At 58.0% G+C, this 23,624-nt stretch overlaps 1 protein-coding gene across 1 annotated transcript in view; it reads right to left on the bottom strand.

Moving 5' to 3' along the window:
• Nucleotides 1-877: 877 nt before the first annotated feature.
• The window catches only part of TSPAN9 (tetraspanin 9), a 47,331-nt gene continuing 24,584 nt past the window's right edge, over nucleotides 878-23,624 (bottom strand). The window contains exons 4-9 of the mRNA XM_029054468.1: nucleotides 5,666-5,857; nucleotides 5,057-5,131; nucleotides 4,552-4,653; nucleotides 4,287-4,418; nucleotides 4,026-4,109; nucleotides 878-2,881 (exon numbers count right to left, since the gene is read on the bottom strand). Coding sequence (XP_028910301.1) covers nucleotides 2,810-2,881; nucleotides 4,026-4,109; nucleotides 4,287-4,418; nucleotides 4,552-4,653; nucleotides 5,057-5,131; nucleotides 5,666-5,857 — 657 coding nt within the window. The 3' untranslated portion in view covers nucleotides 878-2,809. The remainder of the gene's footprint in view (nucleotides 2,882-4,025; nucleotides 4,110-4,286; nucleotides 4,419-4,551; nucleotides 4,654-5,056; nucleotides 5,132-5,665; nucleotides 5,858-23,624) is intronic.

Raw genomic sequence — 23,624 nt, forward strand, 5'->3', positions numbered from 1 at the left:
AGCCTCGAAACAGTTCCGCTCAGGCCAGAGCTGGACCGAAAAACGCCAGTCCACACAGGTCTCCCACACCACGGGGACTCCGACACATGCTCTCTCCACTCCCCACCCACTACCACATGCCCAGGCCAGAAAGGAAGGCCAGAGGTGAAAGGTGAGAGCAGCAGGTCATGATGGGGTTGCAGGTTGGCCCCTTCCCCAGTCTTCACTGGTAGCTCTGGGCCGAGGCTGGGCAGAGCCCAGACCAGGCAGGATCAGCGGCCCAGAGTTCTTACCCCCTGCCATCCATGTTCAGGGCATTAAATCCCCCTCAGGGGCTGAACGGAATAGGCAGACAAGGAGAGGGCAATAGTGGGTTTGAGATCCCCAGCACCTTGGTGTGCTCCGAGACTGGGGAACCCATGGCAGAGGCTGCACCTTTTCGCTCCACCAGGCAAGGTCCGTTAGCCCTCCCTCTGACCGTCTACACCCGAGAGAAACACCACACAGAACTCCCCCAATCTGGGCCTCAGTCCAGGTGGACCCTAACTCCATGGACTCAGGCCACTCGGGGCACTCCTGGAACCAGGCAGACATAACCCGAGCCCTCCTGGTGCTGCAGCAATACCCTTCCGTATGTGCCGTGGAGGCCGACTTGGTTCCAACTCGCTTGCGTGGGTGCAGACCGGATTTCCCTGCCACACAGACCTAGCCACTAGATTGCAGAACGTGATTCAGGTTGTGGGAAGTGGGGCATTCCAGGGATCCCTGGCTGAAAGGGTCAGTGGACCGAGGAGATCAAAGCATGTGAGGGTGATAGGGAGTGAGGCTGGGGATCAGGAGAGTCCAGGGGTCAGAGACTCTCTACAAAAATAGGTTTTAAGAGGAGGCCAGACACCTCTGTTGTGCAAGGCTTTTTGCTGCTGGATTTAATAGAAATAAAAATTGCATTGATAGGCATAACCCCCGCACCCCTCCAAACCTCTCCCTGCAATTTGAGCTAGAACCAGCCCCATGCCATAAAATCACCTTACCACAGTCTCTCTAGCTAGCCTGTCTGCTCAGGCCCCCATCACATCACCCCTCCTCCCCAAACCAACCCCAGCCTCTCACCAGGGGCTCCCGTAACTGGGAAAGGGCAGAAAAGGCAAGTATTGAGGGATAGGGGGACATCTTGGGGACTCAGATACAAGAAAATGGGAATATTAAAGGGGAAAGGCAGAATTTGAACTCACCACCCCAGGCAGGGTTCCCAGGGCACTGTGTCCCCAGTGAAACAGTGCCCCTACTCCACCAAAATCTGGCTGCTTCCTCCCTCTGGGACCGTAACCCCCAGCCCCCTCCCACCTCAGACTCTAGTTTGCCGATGGGGGAAGGGAATCCAACATTAAAGGGTTGTGTGGTCAGACAGAAAGGAGTTGAGGAGTAGGGGGTGGAAGGCAGAGGTCTGGGGAGCCCCCGTAGAGAGCTGGGTTGCTAGAAACAACCCTGCCCCAGAGGGTGCAGGTCCCTCCCCTGAAACCATTAATCCAGAAAGGTGCCTGAACCCTGGAGACAGGTGATCATCAGGAGGGTGCACGAGGGGGTCACCCAGCACCCCAAGAACAGGGGGGATGGGGTGGGAGGTAGGGGCTTCTCAACTGCCCCCCATCTCCCTAGGCCTCCTGCACCTTGCCCCCCCAACAACTCGCTCTGTCCCCCCAAGCCCCACTGCTCCCAATACCCTCAGTAATGTAGTTCTTGAGCCCAAACCCCCATTCAGGGGTCACAGGTGGGAACAAGGGGCAAGGGGCTCCAGAGGTGACAGGGCAGCCCCCCACACTTGACCATTCCTTTGGAAAGCAAAGAAAAGCCCTCTTCCCTCCCCCAACAGTGAGGGTGGGTGAAGGTGAAGGTGGGGGAAGGAGAGTCCTGGGGAGCAGCAGAGTGGAGAGGTCAGAGTGTCCCAGCAGAAATAGCCAGGGGAGAGAGCAAACTCCTGGAAACACAGAAGGAGGGAGAGGAGGCGGCATAGAAGGAAGACAGAAGGTCCTGATCTCCCCATTCCCCACCACGGGGGGATAGAGTGGGCCTAGCAGTGCACCTGGTCACCTTCCTTTCCTCCTGACCAGAGCTGAATGGCTGACTCACTGTCCAGCCCCTCACTGGCCACCCGCCCTCCAGACCCTCTCCCTCCCCTGGCATCCCCCTTTCTTCATGCAAGAGGGGGTGACAGGTGCTCGTTGGGTCCAGACAGGTGTCCCACCCCAGCCACTGACCAGAGAAATCAGAGAAATCAAGACATATAAAGTTGTAAGTCACAAAGCTAACCCTAAACGTAGCTCGAGGACCGGAAGACCCCCTGAATAATTGCCATCAGAATAAAATCTTAAAAAACGTGAAGCTAGGGAGTTAATGGGGGTCCCAGCCCCAGCCTTTGGGGGCTCGTAGGGAAAGGGGGTTCCTCCTCTTCCCAAGTCCTCCAGGCGGGAACAAAGGAGGAGCCGGGGCACGAGTGTTCCGAGAAGGGGGACCGGGCTAGAGACCTCTGTCTCTAGGTGTTCTGTGCGTGGCGGGGGAGACGGGGTCCAGGTCCTTCCGGCCCCCGACTCTTCTTTGGCAAATGAATGGTGAGAGAGGTCAGCGGCCCACAGGCCCCTGCCCTGCTCCCAGCCCAACCCAGGGAGGAGTCCGAGGGCGGGGCGGGTCCCGGCCAGCTGGGGTGGGAGGCAGGGGGGATGCTGGCCGGCTAGGGAGGGGAGCGGGCCAGCGGTCCAGAGCGGGCAGGGAGGGAGGGTGGGGAAGGCGCCCGAGCTCAGATCCTCTCCTGGCACGGGTGGTTCTGGGCGGACTCTCAGGCGTCGTATTTTTTCCCGGTGCGATGGATCTGCTGGAAGAGCGTCATGGAGAAGGCCATGCCCAGGACCTGCCGGGGAGAAGGGACAGCTGGAGCCACACTGCTCAGCCCTGGCGAGCCAATGGGTCTGTGTTTGTGTGTGTGTGTGTGTGTGTGTGTGTGCGTGTGAGTGAGAGAGAGAGAGAGAGAGAGAGAGAGCGAGCGCACATGCACATGCATGCAGTGTGGAGCTTCGGGTTCCCTCAGAACTCGGGAGAGGGACCGGGACAGCTGGGACAACTCGGGCCACCACGGCCTTGAACACACTGCAACTCCCAGCAAGGATCCTTGGCTCCCCCGGGGCGACTCTTCTACTCTGAATTGGGGCGGCTGCCCGAGTGACAGCAGCCAGACCTTAGCCATGGTAGGGGAGGCCAGGGGACACGAGGGAGGCCGGGGACAAACTACAGGAGATCGGGAGGAAGGGCTCGATAACGAGGGAGAGGGGTGGTAGAGGGTAAGATTCTCGCTCTTTGTCTGCTGCTAATTCTAGATGGGGTCGTAGCTGGGAATGGGTGTTGGAATGGGGGCAGGGAGTCAGAAAACCTTTCCCTGAAGAGAAAAGAGAAAATGATTTCAGAGGTAAAATTAGGAAGCAGGACCATTCTAGGGTTGGTTGGGGGTTGAACCAGGATTGTGAGATGAAGTTTCCATTGCCTAATCAGTGTTGCTGGTGTCTTTACTCGCTCCTGTGGGGGATGTCAGAGGTCTGATTGGGATTTATATAAATAGTAGAGATTGTTTAACAGCTCTCCGTTAAGCCTCCCGCTTAAGTTAGGTGGCCCCATGCACGACCCACTCCCCAACCGCACTGTCCAGCCTGGACCAATTGAACCTGCTCCATGATCCTCCCTAAACTGGTCACATGCAGCCTGGCATCCCACCGGCCACCTCGTCTGATCTCCCCTTGCCCCTGGGAGGTGGGTGGGGCAGGTGGGGCAGAGGAGGAGACTGAGGCCCAGAAAGGGTAGGGGTGACTTGACCGAGGTCACAGAGCAGGCTGGGGGCAGAACTGCAACTCAAACCCGTGACTTCTGATCCCCAGCCTAGGCATTTGCCACCAACCCTGGGCATTTTCTGCCAATCCTTCAGTGGGGGACAGGGAGGGAAGCAGAGCGCGGGGAGTGGTGGGGGGTGAGGAAGGTGGGATCCCCACCCCTCCGGGGGCTCATACCTGTGTGATAAGGATGCACATCCCGACTGTCCCCAGCACGTGCCTGTTGTCTTCAAACCACATCTTCACTTTCTCATAGCAGCCCTGGCAGGAGAGCGAGAGTCCCTGGCACCCTGCCCTCTGCTGCCTGCCGAGTCCCTGCCACTTGCTCCTTTGCCCTAGTCCCTGCCCTCCCAGCCCATGGCCTTCTTCACCCTCCTCCCTGTGATGACCCCCACACACCGTCCCTGCCCCAGGGCTTCGGCCCCGCCCCCGCCTTACTGTTTTCCACACTAGCGTGGTGGAATTGCGCCCACAATCCTGTGAGTTCTCCATGCAGCAGCGGTCGGGGACTGTGTTTTCCCCCAGCACCGGAAACCAGTCCGTGAAGTCTGTGACGCCACAGCACCGCATCTTTTGGGGGTGAGGGGTGGGAGGTGAGGTAAGGTGCCAAGTGCACTCCCCTGGTCATGCCCCCTCCTTCCACCATCCCACCCCATTTCTCCCCCAGCCCCACCCAGGGCCCCAGTCCCAAGCCCGCACCCACCTCTGCCTGGATGATGTTCCAGGCATTCTTCAGGCCCACGTTGTTTTCCGTGTTGTACAGCTGCAGCCCCTCCTTCAGGTCCCGCTTCGCATTGTCATTCACCTGTCCGGGGCGGGAGGACAATGGTCAGACATGGCCGGGTGCTGTGGGGGAAGGGTCAGAACCCCGGGGGAAACAGATTCCTCGGCCTTCTCTGTGCTGACCCCAACCTACTGGTTGGGAAGTTCTGCCTTGGCTGGATCTCACTTAGATCCCTCTTGCTGCTATCGGAGTGCAGGCTCATTTGTCCTGCCCTCAAAGGATGGGCCATCTTATCCACTGCCCCATCCAGCTACAGCTTCCAGAAAGTCAGGAAGGTGGAGACCCCAAGGCTCAGGCCCCACAGGGTCTGCCAGTTCCAGGAGGAAATAGATCCTGCCCTGCCTCCATGTGGTAGCTCCAGTCCCAGACCCCTGACCCGGTTCCAACCCCTAACCCCGACCACCGACTGCATACCACGCCTCACCGTGTCCATGTAGACGAAGAACAGGGTGAGGAGAATCAGCTCAGCCAGGAGGACGACCAGCAGGACAATGAAAAACTGCAACGGAGGAGGGGAGCGAGGTGACCAGGGGCCTCTGCGCCCAGAGAGGGGGCTGCCCCGCCGGGGTCTCTGAATCCTGGGGCTGGGGGGCGGGACCAGCCGGCATGATGGGGGCAGTTGGGTAGGAGGCAGAGGGATGGTCAATTATTAAAGACAGGGCAGGCGTGGGAGGCAGTGGGGATGGGGAGGGAAGGTGTGGACAGAGGAGAGGCCATGAACGGGAGGATGTGAGGTGAGAGAGATACAGGGAAGGTGGAAAGGAGAAGGGAGTATGGGAGGGGAGAGAAAGACATGGGGAGAATGGAGGGGAAGGAATTAGAGGTGCAGGGAGAATATGAGGGGAGCGAGGAGGGCAGCAAGGATGGAGGGGAGGGAGCTGGGGTGGGGGGAGGATCTGAGGGGAATAAGAGGCATGGGGGCACAAAGGGGCACAGGGATGGTATGACAGATACGGGGAGGGTGTTGGGAGGATGTGAGTGGAAGGAAGGGCACGGGGAGGGTGGCAGGGTGATTGCCCACTCCCCCACTCACACTAAGCAGCAGGCATTTGTTTTCCTTGATGGCCCCCAGGCAGCCCAGGAAGCCGGTCACCATGACGACAGTGCCAAGGGCGATGACCAGGTTGGCGGCCGACAGCGAGGGGAAGCTGGGCGAAAAGGTGGCGAAGTTGCCTTGGGACACCGACAGCCAGATGCCAACGCCGAGTAACCCACAGCCACACAACTGAAACAGAGAGGGCGGCGCGGGCAGAAGTCGGTGCGGGAGGTAGTGGAGGGGTGGACAGAAGTAGGCAAGGGGCGGGGATGGATGTGGAGTCCGGGTGGGCACGGGGTCTGGATGTGGAGCAGGGGTGGATAGGGAGAGGGGGTGGGCGGGGGGGGGTGGGCACGGGTGGCTTGCCGATTCCCACCCCATTCCCTCCCCTGGGAGGACTCCCCCAAACCTGCAGCACCCGCAGACCAAGGAGGTGAAGTCGTGACCGCTGCCGGGAGGCCGCCACCAGGAAGTGCAGCAGATGATAACCCCCCCACCCAGCCCCAGGGGGCCACCTTGGTTCCCCGCACCAGTGTCCCACTGCCTCCCTCCCTCCCTCAGCCTGGCCCGCCCTGCACCACCACCCCAGTTTTTCTCTATTAATCAATCACACAGTGCCAAGTCCCCGTCCCCTGGGTGGAAGATGGATGGGCCACAGACCAGACGCTGCAACGAGCTAACGGCGCGAGGGCCCCATTGCTTCGGAACGGCTTCCCTCCCCACCCCAGCCGGACACACAAACCCAGGGAGGGGCGGAGGAGGAGGAAAAAGAGGAGAAAGAGCGGGCCAGGCTCCCCTAGGTCTCTGCACTGCCGGCCCCTCCTCCAGCCCCAGCCCTGCCCCCTTGGGGTCTGGCCCATTCCACGGGCCGGAGAGAGGGGGAGGGTTCTACGCAAGGTTAACCAGCGGGGTGCAAGAGTGCCAAGTCACAGCCAGCCCCACCCCGGCCCCTCGGCCGCCTGGCCATGGCCTACTCTGAAGAGAGCAGGAGGAGGAGTGGCAGGTTGGGGAAGCAGAGGGCCCAGTGGGTGGGCATGGGGCAGGCGGCGAGAGGGAGAGCTGAGACAGCAGAGATGGGGCTGGCGGGAGGCCCAATCGCTTCCCTGGACCCGTGCGGGGCTGGGCGGCGTGCCACGTCCTAGGGAGGGGGTAGAGCAAGCTCGACCGGGCGTCCCCCTCCCAACCCAATGGGTACGGGGTCTGTCCGGGCTGAAGCCGGCCCTGCAGGCAGGCAGGGAAGGCCGAGGGTCAGTCACAGAGTTGCACTATCCACTGCACTACACTGTATGCAGAGTACTAAGCTGGGTGCCCGCTGTGGGTAGCGCGCCGTGCTGAGCATCCCATGCACTGCGTGGTGCTGGGTGTCGGCTGTGTGCAGTGCAGAAGGCCGGGCGCCGGCAGCGAGCAGAGCACTGGAGTTCGGTCGTTAGGTGCAGAAGGCATCATGCTACAACCTTGTGGAATTATGACTGTCTACGGAGCAGGACCCTGTAGGGACCCCAGTTGCCTCATCAGAAGACTGGACCGCCCTCTAACCCCGTGCCCACAGGTGCCAGGCCTGACGTCTGCAAGCCGCAAGAAAGCCTCCTCCACCACTCAGTCCTCCCGGCCTCTCCAGCCGCCCCCTTCTGACTCCCAGGAACGGAAACCGGCTGAACCCTCGAGGCTTCAAGTGCAGACAGATGCGGGGGGTTGCACGAGCAGTGCTTGGGGAGGGAAAAGAAACACACCGATGAGAGCGGAGAAACGATCCCGGCATTTTCATAGGAGACCCGGAGAATTAATCTGCTCCCACTTTTGCTTGTTCGACAAAAAAAAAAAAGAGGGGGGGAAGAGGGAGCGAGCAAGGGAGAGAGGGAGCTACCGAGGAAGGGGGAAGGGAGGGAATGAGCAAAGAAAGGGGGAGGGAGAGAGCGATGAAGCAGGGAGGGAGGGAGGCCCAGCAGAACACAAGCATCTACACTCAGATTCTGGGCTGCCACACCCTTGCCCCCAAAGGAGGAGGTGGGGGAGGTCATCGCAAGGTGGGTCGGAAGGGCACCCAGTCTCAGCCCAAAGATCTGAGGGCCTTCCCCCGCCACCCGACCCAGGCTTAGAGAAACCAGGCTGAGGAGATCAGTACTCATCTAAAAAAGGCTTGCTAGGGCCAGAGTGCCGGGCTGGGCAGGGAGAAGACTGGCAGGGCAAAGGGAGGACGGGCAGGGCAGGGGGAGGATGGGCAGAACAGGGGTCATCATCTATTCATAGCGCATGCACAAGCGCGTGCGCGCACACATACATACAGTCACACACGCCCGCATGCACCTCCGGTCGCCCGGAGACCAGACCCAAGGGGTCACAAGAGCCTTGCTCAGGGGCCAACCGGGCCCAGGTGTATCAGCTCGGCCCTCGCTTGTGGGCACTGAGTCTCTGAAGGTTGTGAGGTTCCTCCAGGTCCTCCACTGTGTGTACCCCTTGGCTCCAGTGGCACTTAGCACCTTTGGCCCCTCCCACCAAGCCTCCCGATCCACACAAGAGCGCGACTTGTCCGTTGGGGTCACAGCTCTTCACGTTCTTTCCTCCCTGCAGTTTCCCTTAAACTGCAGAATTTGACAGCAAAATCCGTGAGCAGAGTGCCTGAGTGGGTGCCCGTTGGGTGCAGGGTGCTGGGTTGGGCAAATGCTGAGTGCAGGGCACTGTTCTGGGTGCCTACTGTGCTGGGTACTGACTGCATGCAGAGCACCGGACTGGGGTAGAGAAAGCCATGGTGGCACCCTGCAGCCCCAAGCTGCAGTGTGGAAGGGTAGATCAGGCCACGGGGCCCAGTATCGTCCCCCAAATCCCGCATCCTCCCCAGGGCCCCTCACTCCGGGACCCGGCCCTTCTCTCACCCCGCCCCCTCGGTTTAAAATAGCCAGGCAGCGGAACCTGGCCGGAGCCCTGCTCAGGCCGCCGCCTCTACCCGCCGATGGAAGGTTTTATTTCCAGCCCTGGGACTGTGGCCGGGGGCCACCGGCCGACCACCAGCTGACTCCAACATCAGGAACCCCTTCCCACCTTCCAGGGCCTGCCAGGCCGGCCTGGCCCCGTCCCCCCTCCCAGGCCCCTGCCCTTCGCAGCTCCTTTCCTGGAGGTCCGCAGCAGGGGCGGGAGCCCAGCAGGGGCGGCTATATAAGGGCCAAGGGGGCTGGCTGGGGGCCGAGGCCATGCACGGCAGCCTGGGACCGGAGCCCGGGCAGGGAGATTCCGGGGCAGGGGGGTGGGGAGTGGGGGAGCGTGACGTCACCCACCAGCTGGCCCAAGGGTCCCACGGGCTGCATGCCCTGCCTCAGGGTGACGTCACAGTCTCCCGGGGTTGGCAGCCGGGCAAAAAGGGCCCCCCGACCAGTCCCGCCCAGAGCCTCCTGTTACAGGATGGACCCCGGGGCTCGTTCTGGGTGGCCCTGAGCCAGTCTGGACCAGAGTGGGGCAGCTCCTTTCGGGTGGAGGGGTGTCAAAGAACAGAGGGGAACACTGCCTGGGGGAGGGGGTCAGGGAACACAGGGGGGCACAGCACCCCCATGAAGGCTAGTGAGGGAGTTCTCTCTCTCTCTCCCCCTCCCTCTCCTCTTCCCAACTTTTTCCTCTTGAGACCCTTACCGAAAGCAAGGTGCCAACCACTGAACATCCCGGGCAGCAGCCAGTGGGAGGGAGGAAGTGGGGAGAGACTGAAAATTGGGTGTTTTGTGGGGGCAAGAAGGGGGACTGACGCCTCGGGGGGGTGGGGAGGGCTGGGGGGGCAGAGGTTGACTCTCCTCTGCATCGGTCAATGCTCCGCTCACTACCGCTACCCAACCCCTACTTGGCACTGTCCCCATCCCTGGTACCCGGCAGCTCCAGGACCTGCTCAGTTCTGCTCCGCAGTTCCCATAGACACACTCCAGACCCCGAAACACTCACACCCTGGGGCACCGGGCACCCTGGACATACATACTTACACGTACATCTCGCAATTCTGTACACATGCACACACACATATACACCCACACATACCCCTCTTGAGCTGACCTCCCCCTACACCCACCCCCCTCCAAAGGCGGCGGCTTTGGCAGTTGGGCAGTCACATTCCCAGGCTTCTCTGGACCCAAGCCCAGGAAAGAGCGCTGGCGCTGACTAGGGAGCCGGAGTCACCCTCTACCCGGGACCATGGGGCTCTGAGCGCCCCCCAGGGCAGCACTCTGCCCTCACTTCAACGCCCCCCGGCCCAAGCCCCACCGATGGGCTCCCTGCCTCCCAGCCCGGTCCACTGAGAAGCGTCCCCCACTGCCTATGACCCAAGGCCTAGGAGGGTGGGCTGCCATCAGGCACAGAGCCACGGGGCCCCTTGGCAGCTTTCCTGGTGGCTGGCAGGCAAAGGGTGAGTCAGCTGCAGAGCGTGGCAATGGGCCACAATCCTCACAGGCCGTTCGCCTTGGCTCACCAGCCAGGAAAGGGACCCAAGGACCACAGAGGGCCGTGGAGCATGGGGAGCCTTGGAGCAGAGCGGGCCTCCCAGTGCAGAAGGCCTCAGAGCATGGGGGACCTCGGAACTGGGAGGGGCTTGGAGCCCGGGGGCCTCGGAGCACAAGGACCACAGAGCAGAGGGACAATGGAGCCTGGAGGCCTCGGAGCCCCAGGGTCGGTCACAGGGCCTGTGATGACTGAGCCAGCTCCGAGACCGGCCGGACCCAGCTGATATTCGTGTCTCCGAACAGCTGACCGGAGGGAGTGAGGTCACAGAAGGACGGGGAGACGGAGGGGCCTGATCCGGGCTGGGCTCTTTGCTCATACCCCTTGCCTCTCCTCAGGACAATGGAGCCTTTAACTACGGGTCGGCCTCTTTGGCGGCTCACTGACTCCCTCCATAGGGGACATGTCTGGAGGGGACCTGTAACCCAGAAATCAGGAAGTTCTTTCCAAGGTCTAACCTCAGTCCAGTCCTCCCACCTCATCCCGACCACGAAGGGCACCGGCCGCAGCTGCTCGCCGTATAGGTTTGCAGATCGGTGCCGGTCCGGTGCTCTTACCACCACCACTCCCTCCTGCCTTCTGGTCTCCAATCTCGGGAGCCCAAACCCCAGCTCCTGGAAATGCCGGAGACAGCCTTGCCCCTCCAGTGTGCCAACAAAGGGTCAGGAAAACCCCAGAGCGCTGCCCCTGGAATGGGGCAGAGTCATTCTGGCATGGGGCACAGAGTCATGCTGGCACAGATTAATGGGCTCACACTGGCATGGGGGCACAGGCTCACACTGGCTCAAGTCCATGGGCTCACATTGGCACGGAGACGCAGACTCACGCTGGCACTGACTCCAGCTGGCACAGACCCTGAGCTCGAGGATTTTCTAGGTGTCCCTGCCCAAAGGGCTTGTGCCCAGCCCTGCCCCCTACCACCCCCCAGCAGGGTCCCTGCCCCTAGTGGACATTCCCCGATACCCCAGCAGGCATTCGCCAACCCCACAGAGTTGCACCAGAACACTCTTCCCCTTGCTTTTGTGGGGGGAAGGAGCTGGGCCTGGAATGATCCACCTAGCACCTCCCGCCCCCGACCTCCTCTGTCCCTTGAGCCCTCCCCACTGCACTCCCATCTCCCCAGTCTGGTTCTGGACACCACCACCCCTACCAGTGAATGTGTGCACACACACAACACGCACACGGACTTCCACAAAGCACTCTTCCCAACTGAGTGCGCCCACATCCTCATTCTTCAGATGGGGAGACTGAGGACAGCGAACACTCCTGGAGTTCCCACTTACCTCCTGGGACAGCGCCTGGCTGGCCACCCTTCAGCAGCAGCCAAAAGCCAGACTGGCCTGGCCTGGCTGGGGAATGGGCAGGGGGCCAGCCGAGGGTCCTGGGAGGTGGGGGGGGGCGTTCGGAGGCCCGGGGGGCTATTTCCGGACATGCCCATCCTCACTAACATGGATTCCAGTCTACTGAGGATCAGCTCCCGCCATAAGCCGCTCAGGAGGCTAGATCCGGCTCTTAGGGGCCTGAGGGGAACTTTGGGGGGGGGTGCATTGTTGGGGAGGGGTGGGGCTATGTGAGGGTGGGACCATATGAAGGGGTGGGGCCGGCAGGGGGAAGTCAGAGCGGGACCGGAAAGGATCAAATGTCCAGGAGGCAGGAACTACAGGATGGTTGCTTGCATTCTTCCTAGGGGTCCAGCCCAGAGCTTTGTCCGCGGCGGGCATCCAGCCCAGGGCTCTGCCCACAGGTGTGAAATAAACGATGGTAATTCATCCTCTCTATCAGACCACTGGACTGAGCATTAGGTTCACCAAAGCCACCCACGTCGGAGCACAAGCGATGGTGATTCTTCGGCATTAAGGTGCTCAAGCAACTCCCCCGTTCCTACCTATTCTCGCTTTGCTCCCACTACAACTCAGCCCACATACGTTGCTCCTCTAACACCAATCTACTCACTGTGCCTGGCTCTTGTCTCTGGCCATCGACCCCTGCTCACGCCCTACCTCTCCCTTCCTATTCTACAAGCCACCACTCCTCCCTCCTTCAAATTCCTACTAAAAACTCATCTCCAGGAAGCCTTCCCTGACAAACCTCTCATCTCTCCCCTCCATTCTCTCTCCTGCATCACCTATACACTTGGGTCTGTATCCCCTAAGCACTTGGGTACTCAACCTCCACCCCCACTCCGACCTTCTCGGAGCCTCATGTTCCCTGCCTGTGGAATGAGAAAAGAACCTCTTCCACTCCCCGACCTGCCTCTCCTCAAAGGCAGCCCAAGTTGACCGAGGCCAGTCATCCAACAAAGCGATGAGAGCCTAGGGATGCAAAGGGGTGTTGGGTGAGGAGGGAGGGAGCGGCGGGGGAAGGGGAGGAATGGCACGATGGGGGAGGGGGAGAATGGCAGGGGAACCCGAGCCGCCAGGCTGAGAGCAGGGCAGGAGAGAGAGGCGGGGAAGGGGCAGGGAAGAAAGGTGGTCTCCGGCCTCCAGCGGGGGTGTGGGGTTCCTCTCTGTCCACTCCCTCTCCCCACAAAAGACCCTCCTGCGGCAGTGGCCGGAGGAATCCCGGGCGCGCGACCAGCCCAGGGCCCCCGGGAAACCCGAGCCGGGGACCATCTGAGAGTCACCGCGGCCCCGGACGGACCGGCGCCCGAGCCGGACATCATCTGCTCCGCAGGCCAGCTGAGCGTCCCCGCCCCCGGGGCCGGGAAGGGAAGGGGGTGGGGGCGCTCAGCTAATGAGACCAAATGACACCCGGAGCCCTGAGCAGGGTCGGCAGGCATCGCTTCATTTCACGGTCTTGTTCCATAGGTATAATACCCTCTAATCATCACGCAGGCAGAGGAAAGAAGCCTTTTAGATAATGAGCCCCATGGGGGACGGGGACCGGGTCCTCTAAGCTTGTTCTGGGCATGGTACATGTCCATTATATTGCCGTGCTGTACTCTTCCAAGCGCTTAGTACAGTGCTCTGCACATAGTAAGCGCTCAGTAAGTACCCCTGATTGATTTCCCACCTGTGTGTTCTCTCACAGTGCTTAATGCAGTGCTCTGCACACGGTAACCTTTTAATAAATACTGCCTTTAATAATAATAATAATAATAATGTTGGTATTTGTTAAGCGCTTACTATGTGCCGAGCACTGTTCTAAGCGCTGGGGTAGACATAGGGGAATCAGGTTGTCCCACGTGGGGCTCACAGTCTTAATCCCCATTTTACAGATGAGGGAACTGAGGCCCAGAGAAGTTAAGTGACTTGCCCACAGTCACACAGCCGACAAGTGGCAGAGCTGGGATTCGAACTCATGAGCCCTGACTCCAAAGCCCGTGCTCTTTCCACTGAGCCACGCTGCTTCTCCACTCCACGCTGCTTTAATAATGTTGGCATTTGTTAAGCGCTTACTATGTGCCGAGCAGTGTTCTAAGCGCTGGGGTGGCTTACTCCTAAGAGGGAAGGAGGAAGGGAGGGAAGGAAGACACACTAATTTTATGTCTATAATCAATCTATCGATCACTGGTTTTTGAGCACTTACTGTGTGCAGAGCATGGTACTAAGCGCTTGGGAGAGTACAAAATAGCAGTTGGTAGTTGTGTTCCTGCCCACAAGAAGCTTACTGTCCAGAGGGAGGAATTTTGAGTCTAATCCAGCCTCACTAGTTGCACACCACCATGGTTTAGTGGAAATAGCCCAGACCTGAGAATCTGGAGTCTTGGGTTCTAATCCCTGTTCTGCTGCTCATCTGCTGGGTGACCTTGGATAAGTCACTTAACTTCTCTGGGCCTCAGCTTCATAATTTGTAAAGTGGGATTCAATACTTGTTCTCCCGCCCTCTTAGACTGTGAGCCCCTGTGTGGGGAAGGAACTGTGTCCACACTGATTATCTTGCACTGACCCCAGAGCTCAGTACAGCGCTTGGCACATATTAAGCACTTAACCAATACCAAACCCCTCTCACACACCTCAAACTCCTCCCCTTTTCCCCCAGATCCATCAGAGCTCAGCCCTTCCCACTCACTTCAAAGCCCTGCTAAAACTCAACCAACTCCCGTCTGTCCTTTCTGCTCCCTTCAGGTGCCTCAAATAGGTAATAATAATAATAATAATAATGTTGGTATTTGATAAGCGCTTACTATGTGCAGAGCACTGTTCTAAGCGCTGGGGTGGACACAGGGGAATCAGGTTGTCCCACGTGGGGCTCACAGTCTTCATTCCCATGGGCGGGGGGTCACCCCCTCTTGATCTTCACCATTCCCCCGAACCCCAAGATCCTGGATGTGCGCAGGTGCAAGCAGGCAGGTAGGGAAGCAGCGTGGCTCAGTGGAAAAGAGCCTGGGCTTCGGAGTCAGAGGTCATGAGTTCGACTCCCGGCTCTGCCACTCGTCAGCTGTGTGACTGCGGGCAAGTCACTTCACTTCTCGGTGCCTCAGTTACCTCATCTTGTAAAATGGGGATTAACTGTGAGCCTCACGTGGGACCACCTGATTACCCTGTATCTACCCCAGCGCTTAGAACAGTGCTCTGCACATAGTAAGCGCTTAACAAATACCATTATTATTATTATTATCGGAGAGTGGTGGGTTTGGCCACCAGAGGGCGTTCCGACTCCCCCCCCATCAGCCACATAAAATAATAATAATAACTGTGGTATTAATAAGCATTTACTATATGCCAGGCACTGTACTAATCTTTGGGGTAGATGCAAGCTAATCTGACTGGACACACTCCCTGTCCCACGAGGGGCTCACAGTCTAAATCTTCATTTTATAGATGAGGAAACTGAGGCACAGAGAAGTGACGTGACTTGCCCAAGGTCCCACAGCAGACAAAAGGTAAAGTGGGAACTGGACCAGGCCCATGCTCTTTTCACTAGGCCATGCTGCTTCTCTTGGGGGGGGAGGGGGAGGGGAGAGAGGAAGGAGGAGGCTGGAGGGGAGAGAGGGAGGGGGAGGGAGAAGGAAGGGGGAAGGGGCGGCCCACAGGGCTGCCTTCTGTCGAGCAGCGGGCACAGCCGCCACCCAGGGCAGAGGCTCCGGGGTGACCAAGCGGCTACTGATTCGGAGTGACAGCAGCCCATGAGGCCGCTCACTCACCTCCCGTCGCCGACCCGGCTGCAAAATCTTCCGAGGCTTTCGGAGGTCATCGTGTCCATCCCTCTGCCTCCTGGCCAGCTGGTGCCTAAACTGCCCCCTGCACCCTCCGGGATCTGCGGGGTCTGCGAGAGGGTATGGGAATGCATGTGCTGTGTCTGTGTGTGGTGCGGTGTGTATGTATGTGCGCTGTGAGCTGCGTGTAGGCTGTGAGTAGTGTGTGTATTTGCCGAAATTGTCATGTACGTAGGGTGTGAATGTGCAATGCGTGACTGTGCTGTATGTAGGTAGTGAGCAGTGTGTATGTGCAGTGTGTTACTCTTCTACTACAACCCAGCATGCACACTTTGCTCCTCTAACGCTAATCTTCTCACTGTGCCTCGATCTCCTCTATCTCGCCGTCAACCCTTCGCCCACATCTGGCCTCTGGCCTGGAATGCCCTCCCTCCTCAAATCCTGCATACAATTTTACTCTCCCCTCCTTCAAAGCCTTATTGAAGGAGCATCTCCTTCGAGAGGCCTTCCCTAAATCTCCCTTTCCTCTTCTGCCGCTCCCTGACTTGCTTCATTGTTCATCCCCTTTCCCAGTCCCACAACATTTATGTACGTACCTGTCATTTATTTATTTATATTGATGTCTGTCTCCCCGCAACTTCTAGGCTGTAAGTTCATCGTGGGCAGGGAATGTGTCTTTTTCTGTACTGTATTCTCCCAAGTGATTAGTACAGTGCTCTGTACACCATTAGCACTCAATAATTATGAATGAATACATAGGGTGCATTTGGTGTGTATGCCTATGTGCAGTGTATGTGTGCTCTGTGTATAGGCAGTGGGCAGAGTTGGTGATTTTTTTATGGTAGGTAAGTGCTTACTATGTGCCAGACACTGGGGTATAGACAAACTAATCAAGTAGGACAATCTTAATCCCCAATTTTATAGGTAACTGAGGCACAGAGTAATTAAGTGACTTGCCCAAGGTCACACGGCAGGCAAGTGGCAGAGCTGGGATTAGAACCCAGGTCCTTCTGACTCCCATGCCTGTGCTATAGCTACCAGGCAACGCTGCTTCTCAATCTGCAGTATATATAGTGCGTGAGTACGTGAGTGTGTGTAGGTAGGGTGCAGTGTGTGTAGGCTGTGTGGTGTGTAGGTGGGAGGAGGGGATCTATCAGGCTGGCTGTGGGATGGGTGGGTGGAGGGTGTGCTCCGGGGCCTGGGCTGAGAGGGTATCTGGAAGGGAAGGGGCAGATGTGTGTGTATATGTGTGAGGGGGGGAGGTCGGAGGAGGGGTGTTAGGGGAGGTGGGGGGGAGAGGGAAGGGGTTAGAGAGAATTCGGGGCTCTTCAAGCGGATTAGCGAACCCGGGTTCCAAGTCACTCGCCCAGGGCTGGTGGGGGAAGGGTCCGGGAACCGAAGTGGAAGGAGATGGGGAACAGTGTGCAGTGTGCGGGTGGTGGGGGGAGGCGTTGGGGGAGAGAGGGGAGGGGGAATCAGAGGAGAATGCAGGAGTCGGAGAGAATGAGGGGAGGAGGAGTAGGAAAGAGCGGAATGGGGGAGGAGAGTGGAGGTTGGGCGTGGGAAGGGGGAGGAGGATCCCCCCACCCCCAACCCGCACTGCACGTGTCTCCCCGGAAGGCGGAATTGGAACAATCGTAATTAGGAGTCTGACACCACCTGCCTCGGCTCCCGGCTCTCGGCGCTGCGATGATGCGGTGCCTTACGGTGCACTCCCGCACTCCTGCGTTCACCTAATACAGGAGTCCAAGCCACTGTGGGGTGGGAGTGCCACAGGGGGCTGTCACCACTCACCTACCCTCCACCGCGGCTCCTCTGGGCCCCAGGGGGCCAGGTCGGTAGCCAGGGACCAGAGGGGGCAGGGGACAGGCCCGGGGTCACACAGCACATCCAAGGACCGGCCCTAGCGGCCCAAGACAGAAGAGACCCGGCCCACCTCCCGGGGCCAGCCCGGCTCTGGGCCTCAGTTTCCTCCTCTATAAATGGGGGGGATGAGACCCTGTCCTCCTCGCTGAGCCTGATTAACCCCCTGGATCCTGCCCATCACTCAGCACAAAGTGCTGGACAGACAGGGGAGCAGCATGGTCTAGTGGAAAGAGCACCGGTGTAAGAGGATATAGCTTCTAATCCCAACTCGGCCACATGTCTGCTATGTGACCTCGGGCAAGTCACTTCACTTCTCTGGGCCTCAGTTACCTCATCTGTAAAATGGGGATTAAGACTGTGAGCCCCACCTGGGATAGGGACTGTGTCCAACTTGATTACCTTGTATCTACCCCAGTGCTTAGAACAGCGCTTGGCACTTAACAAATGCCACAGTTATTATTATCATTAGAGCAATGAAGCTCTCGGCAGCAGGAAACAAGGCCGGCGCCCCTCCTGTGTGCCCCCGCTGTGCCCAGCCAAGTCTGGAGAGGGCCAGAGCCCCGGGCTCTGAGCCCAGCCCTGCCCAGCCCAGCCCTGCCACAGGGGCATGTGGCCGGTGGGAGGCCCGAAAGGATAGGACAGACACGGGGGCGTCTGCAAGGCTGAGCATCATTGACCTGACACCAGTCACTGAGGATCCAGCCCGGCCCATCAAGCCTGCCGGGACCACCTGTCCCCAGGCAGTCGGGGGGGGGGGGGGGGGCGGGGAGCAGGGGGGGCACAAAGCCAAAGACCCTCGGGGATCATGGACCCCCGCACACTTCCCAGGGCCCGGCCCGCTTGCTGCTGCCCGGGGACCCTCGGAGAACTGCCCCAACGATCAATGCCTCCTCCGGGAAGCTCCCCCTAATTCACCCAGGTGCCCCGGGCAGCTCCAGAGGAGCCCACATTGGCATTCTTAGATGGTCCCTCCTACCTGGCATTCCCGTACATTACACGGGTATGCTCAATGGAGCACATCCGGTTCCTTACTCATCCCAACGCAGTTGGGCCTAGTGGAAATAGCATGGGCCTGGGAGTCAGAGAAGCTGGGTTCTAATCTACCACTCACCTGCTGGGTGACCTCAGACAAGTCGGTTAACTTCTCTGTGTCTCAGTTTCCTCATCTGTACAATAGGGATTCCATACCTATTTTCCCTCTCCCTTAGACTGTGAGCCCTCCTGGGACTGTTCCAACCTGATTATCTTGTCCCCAACGTGAGTTCAGCACTTAACAAATACCACAATTATTATTATTATTTTCATCTGGCAGACTGCCACTTTTCCCATCTTCAAAGCACTACTTCAACCACATCTCCTCCAGGAAGCCTTCCCAACTAATCTCATCTCCACACTTACAATAGCTGTACGTCCTTGGGAAAGTCATCCAACCTCTCTGGGCCTCAGTTTGCCCTTGTGCAAAACCTGGGGCGGTACAGAGTGGAGGACTGGACTAAGGAACGTAGGGAAAGTTAGGGTCTCCCCCAGATTGGCCTTTGAGGAAGGGGCTCATCTTTCGGATTCTGGGACAGAGGTGAAGTGGGGGTGGGAAAGGGGAGGGAGGGAGAGAAGTGTCCATCCAAGGAAGGCCAGCTGAGTGGCCACTAGGGAGGGGCCCCCCACCCTTGGCAGGGTGACGGAAACCCGGTCGAACCCTCAGCCCTGCTGGGACACTGAGGACCGTCAGGCAGTCTGACCCACAGCTAACTCTGCACCCAGGTGCTGTGGGGGACAATGAGACCACCCCCCTCCTTCTCCAAGTTCACCAGAGATTTGGGAGGTGAGGGGCCACCCCCCACCTGCCAGCCTCCCTAGTCTAGGGGCTGGAGGGATGGGGGAGGTGGAGGGTACAGAGAGGACAGGGGCCGGGGCAAGTGGGCCGTTCTGAGCTTCTTGAAACGAGGAGGGCAGCTCTGGCCTGCCAAGCCAGGTTATTTTGGGGTTTTGTGCTGATGGAACGGACAGCCTGGTCCTTCCTCCCGCTCCCTCCCCCCGCCAGCCCCCCTAGACACCCAGGACCTAAAATAAAAGCCTCAGGTCACCCCCAACGGCTCCTTGGCTCCTGCCAGGATGGGGGAGGGAGGGGTTCGGGGAGGGGAGGGCAGTGAGGCTGCAGAGGTGGAAGAGGAGAAGCAACGTGACTACTGCAGCCTCCTTGCTGACCTCCCTGCCTCCTGTCTCTCCCCACTCCAGTCCATATTTCACTCTACTGCCTGGGTTTGCTTTAAAAACAAAATTCAGTCCACATATCCCCATTCTTCAAGAACCTCCAGTGGTTGCCAATCCATCTCCGCATCCAACGGAAGCACTTCACCGTCGACTTCAAAGCACTCAATTATCTTTCTCCCTCCTACCTCACCTCACTGATTTCCTACTCCAACTCAGCCCGCACACTCTGCTCCTCTAACGCCAACCTACTGACTGTATCTCCATCTCATCTAGCTCGCTGACGAACCCTTGCCCACGTCCTCCCAGTGGCCTGGAACTCTCTCCCTGCTCAAATCCAACAGTCCTCCACTCTCCCCTCCTTCAAAGCCTTTCTAAAAATCTCATCTCTTTCAAGAGGCCTTCCCCGACTAAGGCCCCTCATTTCCCCTCCCCGCCCTCCCCTCTGCTTCGACTCCTCACTTGGCTGTGCACCTTTTAAGCCCTTTGATACCCAGTTCAGCCTCCTCAGCCCTTATGTTAATATCCTTATTTTCTACTATTTCCCCTATCTGTAATTAATTTTTAAGGTCTGCCTCCCTCTGTAGACTGCAAGCTCCTTGTGGGCAGGGATTGCTTCTATAGAGGCCTTCCCAGACTAAGCCCCCCTTTTCTTCAGCTCCCCTTCCCCTCCCTGTAGCCCCAACTCTCTCCCTTTGCTCTACCCCCCCACCCCACAGCACTTGTGTATTTAGTACATATCTATAATTCTATTTATTTATGTTATTGCCTGTTTACCTGCTTTGATGTGTATATATCTAAAATTCTATTTCTTTATACTGATGCCTGTTTACTGGTTTTGATGTCTGGCTCTCCCATTCTAGACTGCGAGCCCGGTGTGGGTAGGGATTGTCTCTCTTTATTACTGAATTGTATTTTCCAAGCATTTAGTCCCGTGCTCTGCACACAGTAAGCGCTCAATAAATATGACTGACTGAATGAATGAATCTATCGACTCTATTGCATTGTACTCTCCCAAGCGCTTAGTTCTCAGAGCTCTGCACATAGTAAGTGCTCAGTAAATACCATGGACTAATTTCCTGGTGGGGGAGGATGGGTGGCCTGGAGAGAAGCTCCGACAGTGTGTGTTCCCTTTCCATGTCCTGACCTGTGGTGGTCCCCAGCCCATCTACCCAGGTATTTGAGAAGAAAATTTGAATCCCCGGCAAAACCCGGAGTGCTGTGTGGCCTGGGTTGCTAGACCGTCAGCTCCTTGAGGGCAGGGATTAGATCTCCTAACTCTTGTAATGGGCTCTGCACCTAGTAGACGCTCAATAAATACCAATGACTGATTGATTGGGACACCCAATTCACCCCTCTGAGCCTTTGCTCTCCACCTGAGAAGCTGGGACAGAGAACATCCATCCTTAGGAACTCTGGAACTCCCTCACCCTTCACCTCTGACAGTCCACCCCACCTTCAAAACTCTCCTAAATTCACATCTCTTCACAGAAGCCTTCTCCCACTAAGTCCTCATTTCCCCTGCTCCCTTCTGCATTACTTATGCAGTTGGATCTGGCTCCTTTAAGCACTTGATAGTCACTTCACCGCCCCCCCCCCCCCCACCACATCGTCATTTATGTACAGATCAGTAATTTACTCTAATGGCTGCCTCCCTTTCTAGACTGTAAATTTCTTGAGGGCAGCCATCACATCTATTGTATTGTGCTCTCCCAAGCGCTCAGAACAGTGCCCTGTTCACAGTAAGCACTCAATAGCTACCACTGACTGAGGGGCAGGGATGGAGCAGACAGGCACCCCAGCCTCCCCATTCCTGGAAAATGCCCCAGGCTATGACCACCGGAGCAGCCTGTAGGCAGACTAGGAACAGAGTCTTCCACAAGGGGAAGGCCCAGCACCCAAACGAGGCAAATCTAGTCCAGTGCTCTGCACACAGTAAGAGTTCAATCAGTACCACTGACTGATTGATTGATCCTAGAGTGACACAGCCCCCTTCATCTTCTTCACACTCCACCCCCAGTGGGCTGCAGATTATCCTGCGCATAATCCGAGCCTGTGAAGCGGACTCAGAAGGGGCTCTTTCTCTCTCTCTCTCCCTCAGCTTTAGCACAGGTTTAGCTCTGTGTTAAGGCTTCCCAGTGGGGCTAACCAGCATGTGGTGATGCCCCTGCCTGGTTCAGCAGCTGGAAGGGACCAGGATTTGGGGGAGGCGAGCTGGGGCGTGGGAAATGGATCTCCTTTAATCTGCCTTGCTCTGTGTTACACACTCAGAGCACCTCAGACATGCCCAGTTTGGCAGGAGCCCTGGCCAGAATCTGCGGCCTCTTCTGCCGGACCGACTGACCACAGCCCCTTGGGCTTCCCGGGCATCAGCAAGGCAGACCGCCCCTTCCCTCCATCCTCTCCCCTGCCCTGGTCAGGTGGGGGAGAGAGTGACTCTTCCACTGCTGACCTGGAACTCACCGCTTTCCCCATGCTCAAATCACACTTCCTCCAGGATGTGTTCCCCTCGTTAATCAATCTCTCCTCTCCCCACTCTTATTTCTAGACGGTAAATTCCTCCGCTAGATTGTAAGCTTGCTCCTAGATAGGAGTGATCATGCCTGCTAATGTAATAATAGTGGTATTTGTTAAGTGCTTACTATGTGATGAGCACTATGCTGGGAGAGATACAAGATAATCAGGTCAGCCACACGAGGATCAAAGTCTAAAGGGGAGGGAGAACAAATACTGAACCTCCATTTTACAGATGAGGAAACTAGGGTACAGAGAAGTTAAGTCCCTTGTGCAAAGTCACACAGCAGGTAAGCAGCAGAGTCAGGCCCTCTCACTCTCAGGCCCACTGCTCTTTCCACTAGGCAACACTGCTCCTTGTGCTACTGCTTATACTCTCCCAAGTGATTAGTACAGTGTTCTGCACAGAGTTGGCGCTCAATAAACGACAGACAAAAGATGGGGAAGTCACAGGGATGACACGAAAGGGACATCAATGGCTCCAAGAGGGAAAGTGGGGGTCAGGTTCCTATGGCCGTGGCCCCCTACCTCCCCGTTCAGGGGAAGGGGCCCTAAACCTCCTTCGGACGTTATAATCTCCCAGAGAAACGGGACAGATGGCAGGACCGCCCAGCCTGGGTCAGGGAAAATCTCGGAGGAGCAAAGCACGGGAGGCCAGGGTGGGTGGGGAGAAGGGCTGCTTCGAGAGGCACCCGGTGCCCCGCAATGAACTGGGCACAGCAGTGGGCAGCCAGTGGCCAGGGAAGTGAGGGGCCACCACACCGCTACCCCCAGGGAGAAGCCATGGACCAATGGGGTGGGGTAGGGGGTAGGGCGCGAGCCTGGGTCACAGGATTCCCACAGTGCAGTGAGGTCCAGGTGGAGGAGAGGGGAGCAGGGTTGGGGGCCTCACCACTCTAGATTCCCTCAATGGAGGGGGCAGGGGACGTAAAGACACTCCAGGCTGGTCTATGGGAGCCAGCTGGTAGCTCGGGAGGGGCTCAACTGGAGACGGTCACTCCAGGGGCTGTGTGACTCCGGGCCAGAGCAAGGCTTCTCTGGATCACGGGGTCTGCCACAGAGCGGGGACCCGCTGTGAGGAGTTCCCAGACCAGATCTCCAGCACCCAGGCTGCTGTCTGAGATCCCCAAGTTCTGAGCAGGGAAGTGGGGGTGGTGAGGAAGGTGGGGGGAACACAATCACTAAGCTCCCCCAGGAGATCATCATCATCATACCTGAGGTATTTGTTAAATGCTCACTAATTGGCCAGCACTGTCCTAAGCACTGGGGTAGATAAATGTCTATCTGTTGCCGAACTGTACATTCCAAGCGCTTAGGACAGTGCTCTGCACATAGTAAGAGCTCAATAAATACTACTGAATGAATGAACGATAAGCAGATCGGACACAGTCCTCGTCCCATGTGGAGCTCACAGCCTTAATAGGACGGAAAACAGCTATTGAATCCCCATTTTACAGATGAGTTGACTGAACCATAGAGAAGTGAAGTGACTTGTCCAAGGCCACCCAGCAGGCAGGTGGCAGAGCTGGAAATTAGAAGCCATGGCCTTGGACCCGCAGGCCCGTGCTCTTTCCGACAGGCCATATCCGCTTCCAGGCTCTCCACCGCCCCTCCTCGACTCCAGGCCCGCTCTCTCCAGTTCGCTCCCTTTGTTCCTCCAAAGCCAACCTCTTCCCCATCCCCGACTCTCGCCTCCCCTGCTTCTGTCCCCTCGCTCATGCTCCTTCCCCGGCCTGGAACTCCCTCCTTCTCCACGGCGGGCACTCTGCAGGCACTCTGCAGCTCGTCCCCTTGGTGAAACCCCAC

This window comes from Ornithorhynchus anatinus, chromosome X4 (assembly GCF_004115215.2).
Source record: "Ornithorhynchus anatinus isolate Pmale09 chromosome X4, mOrnAna1.pri.v4, whole genome shotgun sequence".
Taxonomy (NCBI): domain Eukaryota; kingdom Metazoa; phylum Chordata; class Mammalia; order Monotremata; family Ornithorhynchidae; genus Ornithorhynchus; species Ornithorhynchus anatinus.